Raw genomic sequence first — 16,810 nt, forward strand, 5'->3', positions numbered from 1 at the left:
TTTCACGTTTTGCATGTATTGGAAAGTAAATAATAATAAAACAAAAATATTTGCAACTGGAAATATTTGTAGGTATTATTGAGAGTTTTTTATATGGAGATGAGTGGTTTTAAAGCTGGATCATAGATAGGGTATACAGAGAGAGGGATGGAGAGAGAGAGAGAGAGAGAGAGAGAGAGAGAGAGAGAGAGAGAGAGAGAGAGAGAGAGAACCATAAATGATCTATTAATCACTTAGATCAGCTTATAAAAAATAAAAAGGAGCTGGAGTGCTATATCATCTAGCATAAGACGAGGGACTTTTTTTATAGCGGTCGGGACAAATCAAAAGGGGGCCCGGGCCTTTTTTATTCCTGTCTCTCACCACGGGGGATAAGAATCGCGTGTTAAACGGTCCTCCGCTGTGTAAAATCTTTCAAATAAAATATTTTAACCGGGACAATTACAGTTTTCCAATTTGAAAATAATAGCTGAGGCGATGCATCGGTAAGATAGTTTGCACATCGATTATCGCTCGAAGAACAATTTTTATAAAATATGATAAACTAACAAATTCAATTGTTGCATTATTAAGTAGTGCCGTAAGTTCGTAGTGTTTTATTAAAGAGTTATATACATATATAAACTTTATGAATCTATGTTACACTTATACCCTATACGATTTAAAAATTAAAAAATTTATTCTAACGCAAGTCGAGTTTTGCCAGGAGCATCAAATCGAATAACGTAGATATTCGGAAGTTGGATCAAAAGGAAAATGGTGTTTTGATTAGAAAATTATTTTGATGACAATGGGAATGAGTAAGGATTTTTTAAATAGCGCGTGTCCTTGGTGATTAAATAGAGAAGAAATGGGTTGGTAGTACGAGGGGAAGGAAAAGAAAGGTAAGGAAAGGAAAAAAGAAAAGAGGAAGAAGAGGGACTGATTGATCTCGGGTCTGACAGGTTGACGTCTCTCGAACAAAATGCTGACCCCTGCTTAAAACTCGAAATCTTTTTCACTCAAGGATAAAGATCTGTAGGTTTGTGTCTCCTAGGCTCTTCTAGGATCCTTGCAGAGGACTCTTGCAGGGTCACAGGACGACCTGGTTCTTCTCATTCCTTCGTGAGATCCTTGATGATCCTAGTAGAAAGCTTCCATTTATCTTAGGAATTTACCAGATTTGCAAGGTCCTAAGAGTACTCGACAAATTTTAAGTAAAATATTGAAGTCTTATTGAAAATATGGGAGCACGATGAGTCAAAGGACAGGAGAAAATATTATTTTAGAAAAGTTGTTGTTCCATGTCCATGTTTTTGAGGGATGCTTGTAACATGCTAATAAGTAGGAATGGGAAAGACTGAAGGACAGGGGGTGCAGAAGAATCTGAGGGAATTACAGGTAGCATTTAATACTGGATATAGTAGAGAGTCTTGTTTAGTAAGGGAAAAGGGTGGAGAGAGAGAGAGAGAGAGAGAGAGAGAGAGAGAGAGAGAGAGAGAGAGAGAGAAAGTAGCTGGCAGGAATATAGCAGAGGGCGAGAAAGAGAAAGATAATCCAGTTTAGACTACCATTCATCTTGTAAAATCTGTCCAAGTCCTAAATATCCGCAGGGTCCACAGCGGGTGGGGTGCCTCTTTATAAAAATACAAGTCACACTGCTCTCTTGTATATATTATTCTCTCTCTCTTTCTATTCATGTCCTATTCACTTTAACCGTCTTACCAGTCTACCAGAAAATTTCTATCATATAGTACACAATACTAATCCTATATGCATTTATAACAAATGCTTTAATCCTATAATAATAAAATTAGATTCATAGCGCAAACAAATTTTCTGTTACTATTTTTTCTTTAAAGAAACGAGTGATACGTTCCGCTAATGAGATTTTTGTTGACGATTAATAAAGGCTAAATATTTCAATTAATAGAAGAAGATAGGTATATGTATAGATTGGACTGAGATTATGAGATTTTTTTTCTATGCCATTGGGATGGGACAAGAACTTCCATGTATAGCTATATATCTATAATAAGGGACCCCATGAGGAGAGAGACTCTCCAGAGGGGATATTTCAAGTCTTGAAGATAGCAGAAGGAATTTATTTATCAGTGCACGTGTATCGATGCTGTTTTTAAAAGTCCACCTGGTTTATCTTACAGGGTTCTCTCGTGGCTCCTACTGGACTCAAGATAAAAACAAGGACCAATGCGATACAGCTCTCAGGGATATTATCCAGGAGGATCGTTCAAATATAGTCGATGGTACTCCAACCAGACTATTCGCTACCTGGCTATCTCAAGAGTAAGTTCTTTTTTTCTCTTTACTTTTAGTTATAAAGATTCACCTTTAACTCTTGCCAAACCTATATAGATTCGTTCAGAGAATTATTTTAAGAATAAAGCTATTGTACAATATTTTTTTAAATAACTATTGATTAAAAAATTATTCAGGATTAAACCTTCCTTACTTCGAAATTTCTTATTGATTTTCGGATTGCCTAAATTTAATCAACGAGAGAAGATCACTGAATAATTTTACTAATGTAGAAAATCTAAAATTACAGAATTTTTAATTCGTATTAATTTGTTTAATTAATGACCAAATGATTAAATTGTATAAAGGTAATATTCTTCAAAAAGCTCTATACATTGGTATCTATCATAATAACGAAGATAAACAAAATTCCGTATTCACGGTCTGGGTCAATTGAAGTGGTCCACTTTCTATGATGAAATATATGACAATGTAATCCACTAAATGCAACAATAATCTGGTTTCCCCTGAATCCACCAATACCAAGAGGCAGTCATCCCGAATTAGTTGCAGACAAACGCGGAATCGATTGAAACTCTCGATTCTTTCATGAAAAATTCATCGTTCTTTCCGAAGCAACAGAGTTACACCGTGAAATCAATTTTATATTTTCGCTATTGGCAATAGCGTGACGTGCATCGAACTATTACTCCCCCTCCCCCTCAATTTTTTCTTCCCTTTCCATCTTTTCCCCATTTCTATAGAGATAGACGTCCCTTGAAAGAGAGAATCTTGGGCAACGAACGCGTGGAGAATTTCTCCTGGCCATCTGTCCTCGGATAAGTCCAGGTAGTTTTCGAGGAGACCCGGTCATAAACGTGACCCTCACAATGCACCGTGTCCTCGTGTAATGGTGCCGCGTCAGTTCCGAAATACCCAAGTTCCTTGTTTTTTTTTGTTCGGCGCCGCCCTTTTTTCCCGAAGGACCCCGAGGGAAGACCACTTGTCGTTGGGAAAAGTGAAATTTTGCAGGATCTAACCCTGACCCTCTCAAGAGCTAATCTTAAGAGGAAAGGGCACTTTTGCACTTAAACCCCCCTGTCCTTTTCTTATCTTCTCATTGTTACTTAATTTTTCTTATCATTTGATTTATTCTTTTTCTTTTAAAATATTCATTTTCCAGTTATCCTTTGCTCACTTTTCTATAAGTCTTTTATCTTTCTCCTATATAATTTTCTATATATCTGTTTCTCCTTCTTCATTTTAGTTTAGATTTTCCTTATATAACCAAGGTTTCTAATTTCCTGGCTTATCAGACTTACAATCAGCTCGAAGTCAATTTGCCCTTCTCCCCTTCGTTTTGTCGAATCAACATAGATTCATTTCTAAAAATAAATCTCTGTTTTCTATAGATATTTTGTAATTTTTTTATTATAAATAAACGTTCATTTTTAAAACTTTCTTTTTTCTGTTTACACGATGATACAATGGTTCAAATAAATTGTCAAGAAATAAAAGGAGAATTATAAATAAAAGAAGGTACTTTTTGTTTGTGTAGGTGCGAGATGAGAGCTGGTCCAGAATATGTGATAAGGAAATATACGTTTTTTGAAAATAACACGTTTACACTGATACGTCATCATTATGCTGAAGAATCCTGCAGCGTCGCGACGCATACCGTCACTGCTCGAGGCTCTATAAAATTATTATTACCATCCCTCACCACCCCTGGTGCCACGGAAGCCCGATTTGTTCTCGATTCAGTCCACGTAATTCCTTTGAACAGACAGGTAAGGGTGTTTCCATATCTATTTAAGGGATCTCTGACAGAACAAAAAGACGAATTTAATTTTGCCTTGATTTTTTTTATTATAATAATCTAACAGCACCTGTACACTTAGTTAACTAAAAAATTGAAATAATGATGAATAAATAAAAGAAATTTAATAATTAGTATGTATATTAATCATGTCAATTATCTTGAAGCTAATAATTATCCCATATGGTTTTTTAAGGTGGCTCATAAATTTGGACACAGATTGAACGTGACGTGTCAGCCTCAGGCCAGATGGAGGCCTTACGCTTCTCATTTGGTTTACGAGCAGCCGTTCCATCGTTACGGAAATTCATTTCGGGAGCAGCAAAGTTACAATTCGTTGCAAGCACAGCATCAAGCTCGTGACTTGAAAAATATAGATTGCTTGGAGCAGCTGGGTATTGAATTTGGAGAATTGAGACTCCTTAGGGTACAAAAGAAACAAGTGAACCTGAGATCTGATAACAGGCCAAGGATCGAACTTCTATTGGGTGCTTTGCCTCCAAATCCACACGTCAAATGGTCCTACAGACCGACGTCCCTTCAACCTTTATCTTTGCTCAGGAGTGACACGGTAATTATATAGTACATGAAGTAGTTGTATGATAAATATAATTTTTTAGCTGTGTTAAACTGATTTTTAGTTGGATTTTATAATAACAAGACAATTGTCTCTCTCTCTCTCTCTCTCTCTCTCTCTCCCAATGAACAGTTTTATAGATGTATGTAATATTCTTTCGCGTATTTGAGTATATATATTATACAGGTGATTTTTTTAAATTTCAGATAAGTGGTTGTCCAATTTGCAACAGCATTCTCAGAGGTACTGAGTGCAGCCCACCACTCTTGCACGAAGTGGCTGATCTCCCAGCACTTTTGGCTGGTTCCTGGATAAGCGGAGGATGCGAGAGTGCTGAGGGTGGTTTGTGGCTGAAGCGCCAATTGCAGATCTACTCAGGAGACAAGTTATGGAACGGTCGTTGGAATTATTATGCAGAACCAAAATGTACAACATTTCTTTACGCAATTTCCGCTGCTGGAAGCTACGAGCATCGACCAGGAAGATCAAGAAGACACGGGGACTTTCAAAGGACTCTGGAGAAATATTACGAACAGGAGAAACACTTGTACGCGAAATATAAGAGAAGCTTGGATGAAGAATATGACGTGGACAGTTTACACAGAGAAAATAACAAATTAGGAAAATCCAAAATCCACTCATTTGACTTGAATCCCCGAAAGGATCATCAGAAAAATGAGGCATATTCACAGATCCAGAACGATTTGGATGAGACAATTTTCAACACTTACGAGAAAGAAATGAGTTCTTCGAGTGAAAAGAGGGAAAATGATAAATTAGAAAAATTAATGGTTTACTTCTCAGGTCTTAATGCTTACAGGGATCATCAGAGGATGATAGATCAGGTTGAAAGTAAAAGAAGGGAAGAGCTGGGAGGTTCTGAATTGAAAGGTAGCAAAAGTAAAGGAAAGAAATATCAAAATTATAAGGAAAAAAGGAGTTTGGATGAGAATATTTATCGTCATCTGTTACAAAATGCACAACCATCTATGGCTGAATCTTTCGCTGCTATGTTAAGAGGCCATCAGAAGCACGAAGAGGTGACGACGAAGAGGCCACAAATGGAATTTGCTCCTACAGGGACAACAGAGTTGGATCTTCACGTTGCTGAGAGTCTTTTGATTCCTGGAGACTTGGCAGTAGCAGCTCGTTATGGAGGTCAGAGAAACAGACCATTGGCATCGTGGCCTAAGAATTGCATTCCTAAAACCATTGCATCACCTTCGACAGTTGCGTTCAGGGCTAAAGTTGGGGTCAGTTGGGCTGGACAGTACATTCTGCTTTTAGGATCGAGAGATGACCATCTATGGGATGCTCCTCTTCAGCAATGTGGCCCAACACCCTTTTTCAATCCTGACCTGAAGCTCCACTTGAGAAGAAGCGTTGGTCTCAGATATGGATTTTTCACATCCTCTGCCAATTTACGATTCGATTGGAATTTCATTATCATTCAACCTATTGCATTTATCTTTCTGTACTGCATGAATCGATAATCTTGGAACTTTAATGAATCTGAAGCAGATGAGAATACTCAACGAAAGGAATTTTTAGAAAGAAACTCAATTGTGCCTTTGTAGTGTTTGAGAAACTCTACAGGAGGAACAGAGTTGGAACTTTAAGTTCTACAGGTCAGAGGAAAAGGTAATTAGCATTCTGGTCCAAACATTATATTCTAAAAATTATTGCATCATTTTCAATGGATGCATTCAGGGTTAAAGTTAGGGTAAATTAGGTTGGGTTATCCCAGAGAGGAATATCTGTAGAGTGTCTCTCTTCAGCAATGGACCCTAACATCCTTTTCTATCCTAATCTAATATTCTATTTGAGAAATAGCGTTCATCTAAGATATCGTTTTCTCACTTTCCCTGTCAATTTTATTTTTCTATACTGTATAAATTAGTAATCATGAAACTTTAATGAATGAGAGACAAAGATGGGTATTCATCAATAAGAATTTTTAGAATGAAACTCAATTGTGCCTTCTCACAGTGATTGAGAAATATTCTGACTTTTCACATATCGCAGATCATTGTGCCCCCCTATCAATATTAGACACTATAAATTACTGCAGATTTTTCTGTCATCTGGGAAACGTATACATTGAGTCATGATTGCCATATTTTATGACTTATATAAAGATACTGTGTATCTTGTCAAGTAAATTTATTGTATAATCAGAGCTTCGACATAATTTTTAAAGGAACTTTAAATTATCACAATAGAATATCTTTAATCAATTTGTAAATTTAAAATAATATTTAGTTAATGAAATATTTTACTAACATAATGATATCTTTTTTTCATAATACATAGTACAATTTTTTATAATAAAATTCGAGAGGAATGGTTATGATGGTGGCATCAGAGATTCTATGAATTGTCGGCTATGAAAAATTTGATTAACCTTTTGATATAATGTTAAATCATTAAGGGGATATGATACTTTCTGGGTGGATTTTTTTTCGATCGAGAAAATACTGTGTTCTATTAATCTTGTAAATATGTAAATTTTGACAAATAACTTCAGGGACAACAATTTCCCAGTGATTGAATTAGGAAAATAAATATTACAGCATCGTATTAGTCATGTGACTAATAAATACAATTATTGCTGTAATTGTTACATAAGAATAGATTTAACAAATGTCAATAATGTAATTTAGTTCTAGGAAAGCAATCTGCTAAAATGCAGATACGGGATAAGAACCCAGTGAATTAAATTAAGTTTAGACCCTTCAGGCTAATACTACAATTAATTGTAAATAATGTACATAAAGATATTAGATTAAGTAAATAATTAAAAAGTTAATTTAAGATCTTTTATTCATCAATATGCACGTTTGTGTTCGTGTACATAGTTTAGAAATATAAACGACTCTTGCAAGAATGCTATTTAAACAAGTTGGGCGCTCTTTTATTATCTTTATATTATGTAAATTTCATTATTGTTTTTATTTTGTAATTTCTGTACAGTTGATAAGACTATAATAATAATATTGTTATCTGTAACAGTTATTTAATTTCTTTCCCCTTTACTCTTAATTTTAACCATTCTTAAACTTTACAATTTCTATAAAATTAAAGAAATGTGATTACGTCTTCTGAAATATACAAACTCTGGTTTCCATGTCTTTACTAGTCTTTATTAAAGTAACGTGAATCCTCTCATAGTAATTTTTCCTCAACTACCTGTCGGATATACGGCAATGTCTCCATGATAATACAATAAAATGTGAGCTATAAATTTATTATGAAATTATCATCAAATCTATGCAGTGATGCAATTGTTCGTGGTTGCATTAAAAGACGTAAGATAATAACAAGTGGAGCTGATAAGAGCAGGTTCATCAAGTTTTTGTTAGCCATTTCATCAGTTTACTTTAGCAATCTTATTGCCTCTCTTTCAAGACCATTAAATTCAGACTGCTGTGTAGCCTCTTTACATAGGTGTTGTAAATTACTTCCCATAAGTGGAATTTTACTACATGTCATCTGATATTTCTTCACCCTAGAGAATAAGTATTCTTATTTCTCTTGTCAGTCAGTACTTCTAAGAGCATGGTTTGGAGAACAAGAACCTATGTTCACTGCTAGTTTAATCACGTATCCTAATTAGTGACATTTTCTTTACTTTTAATATAGAAAATTCAATTGCTATTTAAAATTCTTATTACAATTGAATAAAGGACGAATTGAAGAAAAATCACACAAAAATTAAATTGTATTAAATATTGTTAAAACAAACGGGCTGAAGATTGCCATTTTTAACACACACATAAAAAAGTATTCAAGACATTAATAAAAGTGAATTGAATATCAGACTGATCAAAGCAAATCTTATAAAACAAGGAAATAATGTCTGACTTAAGAAGTTTAATATACTTAGTCTTAGACGGAAAACTGTATAAATATTGAATACATTTTTAAGAAAAAAATTAATTTGAGTGATTTTTAATTAAAAGTAACTGGTAATAATGGTTCTGAACGAGACTTTGGATGTTGCTGATGATATTTTGAAGCGTTTTACATTTGGATGGACGGATTACAGCCTGTTTGCGATACTCTTAATTGTCAGTGTCCTGATAGGCATCTATTTTGGATTCTTCAGCAGGCAGGACAATACCACCGAATATTTATTGGCTGGAAAAACGATGGGACCATTTCCAGTGGCGATGAGCATCATTGCCAGGTCAGTTATGTTTATAAAAAACATTGTAATTTTTGTTTGCTTTGTATATACGATTAATTTTTCAGCCACGTCTCTGGTATCACTTTGTTGGGAGTACCAACTGAAGTTTACGAGTATGGTTCTCAGTACTCAGCAATAATTTTTACATCAGCTTTAACCGGTATAGCTGTCGTGTATCTATTTCTACCAGTATTCTACAAGCTCCAATTAACCAGTACTTTCGAGTACTTGGAACTTAGGTTTGCCAAACCTGTGAGAAATTTGTGCTCCATTCTTTTCATTCTTTCCCTCTTTATATACATCCCCATTGTAGTTTACGTCCCAGCCTTGGCATTCTCACAAGTCTCCAAACTCAGCCTTCATTTTATCACTCCAGTATTATGCACTGTTTGCATATTATACACTAGTATTGTGAGTGTTTCTACATAAATCTTTCACCTCTTTTTTATAAAGGAATTTATATCATTAAAATTGTGTGTTATTTCAACTTATATAGGGTGGCTTGAAAGCAGTAGTATGGACAGACACTATACAATTTTCAATAACTATCGGTGGTATCTTTGCTGTTTTATATCTTGGCTTGAAATCTGTAGGAGGATTTAGTGAAGTATGGCGTATATCGGATGAAGGGGGTCGTTTGGTATTCTTCAAGTAAGATTTTTTACTAACGGACTCTCGTTGGTTTACGAATATTAAAGAAAAATTAATTAATAAAAAAATATCAGATGGACATTGATCAATATATAATATCTGGAATTCCAGTATGGACCCAAGTCCTTTCGTCCGGCAGAATTTCTGGGGAGTCGCTATAAGCACGACCTTCATGTGGCTGGGCCACACTGGGGTGAGCCAGGGAACCGTTCAAAGATTCTTATCTGTTCCTAAAGAATCACAAGCAAAGATGTAAGATAAGATCATCGTAGAGATCCTTAAAGATAAAACTCGATGTTATATTTATACAATATCGAATTCTTTTGTTTCACATTGTCTTTTAGGACCGTTATGATATTCAGTATTGGTATAGTGCTAGTGAAACTCCCTTCCATCCTCACAGGATTAATAATTTATTCTAAATATTTTGATTGTGATCCCCTACGTTCTAAGGTAAATCTGTCATTTTATTAACTCCTGAAGAAAATTATTATCAATTATCTTATCAGAGCGTTAATATTAATTAATATTGCAACTAATAATTAACTTTAAATAATTTTAGGCAATATCTACAAGTGACCAGCTATTACCTTACTATGTAATGGACGTTGCTGGAAATATTCCTGGATTACCAGGATTATTCCTGGCAGGACTCGTAAGTGCAGCTTTGGCCACGATGAGTGCCAGTCTGAATACTGTGTCAGGAATAATATACGAAGATTTTTTGCAAGACTTGATACCAGATAGTCCCAATAAAGAAAAGAAAGCTGCCTTTATAATGAAAGTTGGTAACTTTTTTAAAACAAATGAAATATTTTATTCTAACATTTATATCTGTTGATTAAGTTATAAATTAGTAACAATTTTTTTATAAAGCTCTTTGATAAAAATTTGCGTTATTCCTATAAAACATTTTACAGGTGATTGTGGTGATAGTGGGAATAATATCGATAGGCCTTGTGTTCGTAGTAGAAAAATTGGGTACAGTTTTTCAAATTGCAGTGAGTATGAGGAGTGTGACCGATGGTCCTCTCGTGGGACTTTTTATTCTTGGGATGATGGTGCCCTGGGTAAATGCAAAGGGTGCAGTGATTGGTGGTTATACGTCCTTATTTAGTCTTCTGGTTCTTGTGGGTGGTGCACAATATTACAATGTGAAGAAACACAGTCGAAGATTACCAACATCTATCGAGGGATGTCCTTATCCCCTTAACGAAACTGCCACTCTATTTTTACCCACTACTACATCCCCTTCAACTCCATTGGAGGAACCTTTCTTTCTCTTCAGGATATCATTTATGCACTTCTGCATCATTGGCACTGCCATTGTTGTGATAGTAGGTATCATTGCTAGTTACATTTGTGGGGAAGTTGACCTTGAACAAGTGGACCCTGATCATATTACTCCTTGTATGAGAAGGTAAGACTATGTTATAGATAAGAATACACTGTTTTTTTTCTGACACAAAAATGTTTATTTCAATTGACAGGTTCTTGCCAGAAAAGAAATATAAGGAAGTACCTCTGAAAGATTTCCCAGTTTCTGCTTCTGAAGATGGGAAGGAAAAAAATGCTAGTGATGTAATTATCACTAATAAATTCTGATAAGGTATGATTGATTTATGTCAGATAAATATAGTATTGTAAATTAGTATAGAAACGTGTTAACTTGACTAATGTCAGTGAAGAAGAAATTATCACATAATATTGTATATCTATGTTAAATTTTAAAGTCTACACTACATAAACAGAAATGGAGTTGCTTATCGATTAGTGTACGCAAGTGCTGGTAAACTTTTCAGGAATGTTCGTTATGAGATGGCCCTCTTCAGAAATGTGACCTGAAATCCTCGTTAAATTCTGACTGGAAAAGAAGAAGCATTGCCCCGAAGAAAGAATTCTTGTCATCTACTGTCAGTCAGCAATTCAACTCGAATTTTATCTTTCTTCAGCAAATTGTTACTGTTTATCTTAAACTGCCTAAAGTGGTAATCATCTTCAAGGAAATGCATGGTTGATCGTTATCTGTAAATTACACGGATCTTTAAAGGGCTTTCAGATACGATCTCTCAGGTTTACTCTGCGTGTGTTTTCACATCAATCTTATGTTTTCATTATTGCCACAATGGAAAACGTGTTCGATCAATAATCATCAATTTTTTATTATTTGCTTTCATCGTCGACATCATCCACCAGTTAATATCGTACGTTCATAAGAATTACTTCACATCGATAATAATCGTGACAGTTTTTAAACAGTGGAAATTCTAAAAGTTTTATTTGTTCTTTCGAGAAAGCAATGAAATCGTAAAATTAAAATTTTCCACTATAAAAAACTGTTCGGTCAGAAATCATCATCTTCATTTTCTTATTTGTTTTCCTTTTTGAAGACATACACCAGTTAATATCGTACGCTCGTAATAATTATATCAAATCGATAATAGTGTTTACAATAAAAGAAGAGTAGAAATTAAAAACATTATATGTAAATTTTCCTATTTTTTCGAGGAAGCAATAACAATGTGCAAGGCAAGTGTTAATTCAAAAATTGTATCAACAATCTTGTTACTGATAATATGAAGGAATATTTGTCTATACCCAGTGCAATAAACAATTGAAAACAAATGCCTAAATATGCAAAACATAGCATAGAAAAAAATTATAATATTGTATAAGTTGGATTTTAGAAAATTTGTAGTTTTCTCTCTTCTTATGTTGTTCTATATAAAATAGCTGAGTCATGTAGCATCAGTGACTGTATAAGTTCTGCTAATCTTTTTATAATCACTTGTCGAAAAATTGTATTTTCTCTTTATAAGGATTGATTGGTTTATACTAATTAATTCCTATGAAGAAAGAATACGATTTACTGAAGAATCTCTATTTCCTTCTGGTTTATACTGTAGTATAGTGATAAGAAAAACAAACGACGAATTATAGCTTTAAAATACAAACATAACTACAATTGTTAAATTTTAATTTCCTTTATTGATATATATTTTGCAAGAATGTGTTCATTAGAAAAATATTATGATATTATATAAATGTATATTTTTATATTACAAATCGTAATATGGTAATGATTAGGTTTTGTTAATTAGGTTCATCAAATTCTTATTATTCAGTTGATCGGTTTACCTTTCCTATCTTATTGACTTTTCAGAACATTAAACAAAGATTGCAGCTACAGCTCGTTATCGAGGTACTATAAATTACATCCCATAAGTGGAATTTTACTGTACGTCGTGTAAAGCTTCTTCACCCCATATCAACAGCTCTAATATTTGATGACAGTCAGTATTTCTATGAGCATGACTTGGACAAGATCGGTGAATTATATTCAAGATACAAATTAAGCTGTTTAACTTAGTTACATTGTGAAATATGTGAAAGAAAAACATGAAAGACAAAATATTGATGCTCAAAAATTATTATCAGAGTTTGAAGAGGGATTTTATTTATTCCGAGAAAAAAAATATATTTATAGAGTGACTTCTTCAAAAAAATTACATTTACTAGTTATAAAGAAGGTTGTTCAATTTGCATTTGATCAAGGTTTTAACTATAATAGAAAATATATTTGGACAAATAAGATTTCAAACGATCATCAATAGAAAGTTGCACAATAAAGTAATTTCTTTTTATTATCATTTAAAAACTATTATTAGCCACGGTTCTTTTTCTACATATTTAAACGATGTGTGACATTTGTAAAGCTTGTCCAGTTCAACAAAATATACAAACTTTAAGATAGTCGAATTGATAGTGTTATTTACATTTCAAATAAGTAGATTGCATTTAACAGAAAAGAGCACATGTAATCACCTATTTGCACGTTTACTTTGGCTTTGAAACATTGACGTTTGATAGTACATATTGTAATAATTTAATTCTTCCTAAATTTTTGTTTATAGTTTTTAAAACCTCAACTTCGCATTTATATATACACTCAGACGCGCCACAAAAAGTGGTTTAATATTTCACAATGGTCCTAAACGATACTTTGGATATTGCTGATGAGATTTTGAGTCGTTTTACATTTGGATGGACGGATTACAGCCTTTTCGTGATACTTTTAATTGTCAGTGTCCTGATTGGTATTTATTTTGGATTCTTCAGCAGACAGGACAGTACTACTGAATATCTGTTAGCTGGGAAAACAATGGGAGCTTTCCCAGTTGCAATGAGTATCGTTGCAAGGTCAGTTTTAAATTACTAAAAAATATTATTATTGAAAATAAATAAATAAATTTTAATATTATTACATTACAAAGAAATATTGTGAAAAGGTCCTCTGGAGTAACTAATACAGCTAACAGATTAATATTAATATACAAATCTTTATGTCAATATACAGCTTTTCAAAAATGTATTGGTCTGAAAAAAAGTAAAAATTTAACCATATCCAATTTTTTAATAAATCTGTATCAGTTAGTAGAAATTTGATAAATTGTTTATATATCAATCATGCAAATATTAACAAATAAATCTAACAAATTCTATATTTCCATAAAGACCAGTAGTCTCATTATTGTATAAAATTTCAGTCACGTTTCTGGTATAACTCTATTGGGGATTCCAACTGAAGTTTACGAATATGGTTCGCAGTACATAGCAATAGTTATTACATCGCTTGCAACGTGTCTGGCAACGATTTATCTCTTCTTGCCTGTTTTTTACAAGCTCCAATTGACCAGCACTTTCGAGTACTTAGAACTTAGGTTTGCCAAGCCTGTGAGAAATTTGTGCTCCATCCTTTTCGTTCTTTCTCTCTTTATATACATACCCATTGTAGTCTACGTTCCAGCCTTGGCATTCTCACAAGTCTCCAAACTCAACCTTCACTTTATCACTCCAGTACTATGCACAGTTTGCATACTGTATACAAGTATAGTGGGTACTCCTAATCTCTTTAATCTCCTCTTTTATAATAATAATTTAACTTTGCTTTATAAATTCACATGTTTTGTTATTTTCTCAGGGAGGCTTGAAGGCTGTAGTATGGACAGACACCATTCAATTTTCAGTAACAGTTGGTGGTCTCTTTGCTATTTTGTACCTTGGATTAAAATCTGTGGGAGGCATGGCTGAAGTTTGGCGTATATCAGACGAGGGTGGTCGTCTGGTTTTCTTCAAGTAAAATATTTTTTTTTATATTCTTCGTTTCTCATACATGTAGTTTTAACTTAAAATTCTATTGAGGAATTTTTAACTAATTTATTAATAATAAAATCAACATCAAATGAAGTGTTTTAACTAAGTCAATATTTGGAATATTAGTGTGGACCCTAGTCCCTTCGTTCGAGTGAGTTTCTGGGGAATCACTATTAGTACGACCTTCAACTGGCTGGGTCATACTGGAGTGAATCAAGGAGCCATCCAGAGATTTTTATCTGTCCCTAAAGAGGCACAAGCTAAAACGTAAGATAAGATTGCACTAAAATCACAATGCAAACTAGCAAATCTCATAAGATCATTATTCTTAAATTACAAAACTTTTACCAATAGCATATTTTTTTTAATTTTCATGCAGGGCTATTATTCTCTCTGGCATTGGTTTCATACTAGTCAATGTTGCATCGATCCTCACTGGTTTGATCATTTATTCAAAATATGCTGATTGTGATCCCTTAGAGTCTAAGGCAATTATTTATTATTTTTATTTAGTATATCTCTTCCAAATTTAACTCATTCAAATATTTTAAATTCAGTTGATATCTGCCAGTGATCAATTATTACCACATTATGTAATGGATGTAGCTGGACATATTCCTGGATTACCAGGATTATTTCTGGCAGGACTAGTAAGTGCAGCTTTGGCTACAATGAGTGCCAGCCTAAATACTGTGTCAGGAATAATTTATGAGGACTTTCTTCAAGATTGGCTTTCACACAGTCCTGATGATGAAAGGAAAGCTGCATTCATAATGAAAGTTAGTATTTTCTATCGATATAATTATTAAACGATAAGAATATAAAAACATTATCTTATATTACAGATAATTGTGGTCATAGTGGGATTAATTTCTATTGCTATAGTGTTCATAGTTGAAAAATTGGGTACAATTTTTCAAATTGCAGTAAGTATGAGGAGTGTGACCGATGGTCCTCTCGTGGGACTTTTTATTCTTGGGATGATGGTGCCCTGGGCAAATGCAAAGGGTGCAGTCATTGGTGGTTATACATCCTTGTTTAGTCTTATGGTCCTCGTGGGTGGTGCACAATATTACAATGTGAAAAAACATAGTGAAAGGTTACCAACCTCTATAGAAGGCTGTCCTTATCCTCTCAACGAGACTATATCCCTGTTTACTACCAATAGCACTGACCCAACAACTCTCCACGAGGACCCATTCTTCCCTTTTAGGATATCATTTATGCATTTTACAATTATTGGTACCACTATTGTTGTGGTAGTAGGACTCATTGCCAGTTATTTTTGTGGAGAAATCGATCTTGAACAAGTAGATCCTGATCACATTACTCCTTGCATGAGAAGGTAAACTGTTATTTTCGATCTCTTATAGTTCCTGTACCTATATATGTGTAATAATGAATTTATTACTTCTTCGAAAGGTTCTTACCAGAAAAAAAATATAGGTCAGTACCTTTGAAGGATGTTGCAGCGTCGAACTACGTCAATAAGTTTGAAAAGCAAGAGAGTGATAAATTGGAGAAGGTTAATGTAAAATGATAATAAAAATTATAACGAATACGTTAAAGCGAAAATTCATTAAGAAAATAAGTAACATCATCTTACGTTAAACTATATAATATACATTATCTAAAAGATTCTTCCCTAAAACTGATAACAAAAAATAATATGACCTTTTAAATCCTCAATACAATAAAACAAATGTAATTAAATGATCGCATTCTGTGTAGCATATTTTTCCTTATCCTGATAAGGTTTGGTGGATGGTGAGGCAGAAATTACGTTGCTTATCGATTAACGAGCGCATGCGCTGGTATGTTGGTATTAAGATTAATTAAAATCAGATTTCTAATAAAATTACACTAAAATTCCTATATACTTCCTCGTGCCTTTAAATAAGCTTCTTTATAAAATATTGAAAATATCCTAGCAAAATATTGATTAAAGCAATTTAATATATATACTGCAAGATTTTTCTATGTAGTAACAAATATTTGGTAGAAAAATATAATCATATTTCCAGCTTTTGCAGAAAATTTGAAAGAGTTTAAAATTTGATGAAGGAAAAAATTGGGGTGAAAGTCGATTACAGGTCGGGTGGTGTATAGCAATGGGAGAGGAGAGCTACGGCCCTGGGGGTGAGTGTTTCGTATCGGGGGTGTTGGGTGATGGGTGTTTCGT

At 33.7% G+C, this 16,810-nt stretch overlaps 3 protein-coding genes across 3 annotated transcripts; all 3 read left to right on the top strand.

The window, feature by feature from the left end:
* Window positions 1-1,329: 1,329 nt before the first annotated feature.
* On the top strand, window positions 1,330-7,604 carry LOC136780944 (uncharacterized). Its single transcript, XM_066739563.1, has 5 exons — window positions 1,330-1,402; window positions 2,145-2,286; window positions 3,797-4,028; window positions 4,254-4,628; window positions 4,841-7,604. The coding sequence occupies exons 1-5, from the start codon at window positions 1,330-1,332 to the stop codon at window positions 6,125-6,127; spliced, it is 2,109 nt and encodes a 702-aa protein (XP_066595660.1). The 3' UTR covers window positions 6,128-7,604.
* A 490-nt stretch (window positions 7,605-8,094) lies between these two features.
* LOC136781037 (sodium-coupled monocarboxylate transporter 1-like) lies at window positions 8,095-12,488 on the top strand. The gene is made up of 9 exons (XM_066739703.1): window positions 8,095-8,823; window positions 8,889-9,234; window positions 9,320-9,474; window positions 9,586-9,726; window positions 9,819-9,927; window positions 10,037-10,258; window positions 10,395-10,894; window positions 10,965-11,083; window positions 11,277-12,488. The coding sequence occupies exons 1-8, from the start codon at window positions 8,609-8,611 to the stop codon at window positions 11,077-11,079; spliced, it is 1,803 nt and encodes a 600-aa protein (XP_066595800.1). The 5' UTR covers window positions 8,095-8,608; the 3' UTR covers window positions 11,080-11,083; window positions 11,277-12,488.
* A 297-nt stretch (window positions 12,489-12,785) lies between these two features.
* On the top strand, window positions 12,786-16,189 carry LOC136781036 (sodium-coupled monocarboxylate transporter 1-like). The gene is made up of 9 exons (XM_066739702.1): window positions 12,786-13,104; window positions 13,389-13,674; window positions 14,022-14,367; window positions 14,456-14,610; window positions 14,755-14,895; window positions 15,008-15,116; window positions 15,186-15,407; window positions 15,474-15,973; window positions 16,051-16,189. The coding sequence occupies exons 2-9, from the start codon at window positions 13,460-13,462 to the stop codon at window positions 16,166-16,168; spliced, it is 1,806 nt and encodes a 601-aa protein (XP_066595799.1). The 5' UTR covers window positions 12,786-13,104; window positions 13,389-13,459; the 3' UTR covers window positions 16,169-16,189.
* The last annotated feature ends 621 nt before the right edge of the window (window positions 16,190-16,810 follow it).

Source organism: Prorops nasuta, unplaced genomic scaffold (assembly GCF_024137725.1).
Source record: "Prorops nasuta isolate Cenicafe-Biocafe unplaced genomic scaffold, Cenicafe_Pnas_1.2 PNAS00021, whole genome shotgun sequence".
NCBI lineage: Eukaryota > Metazoa > Arthropoda > Insecta > Hymenoptera > Bethylidae > Prorops > Prorops nasuta.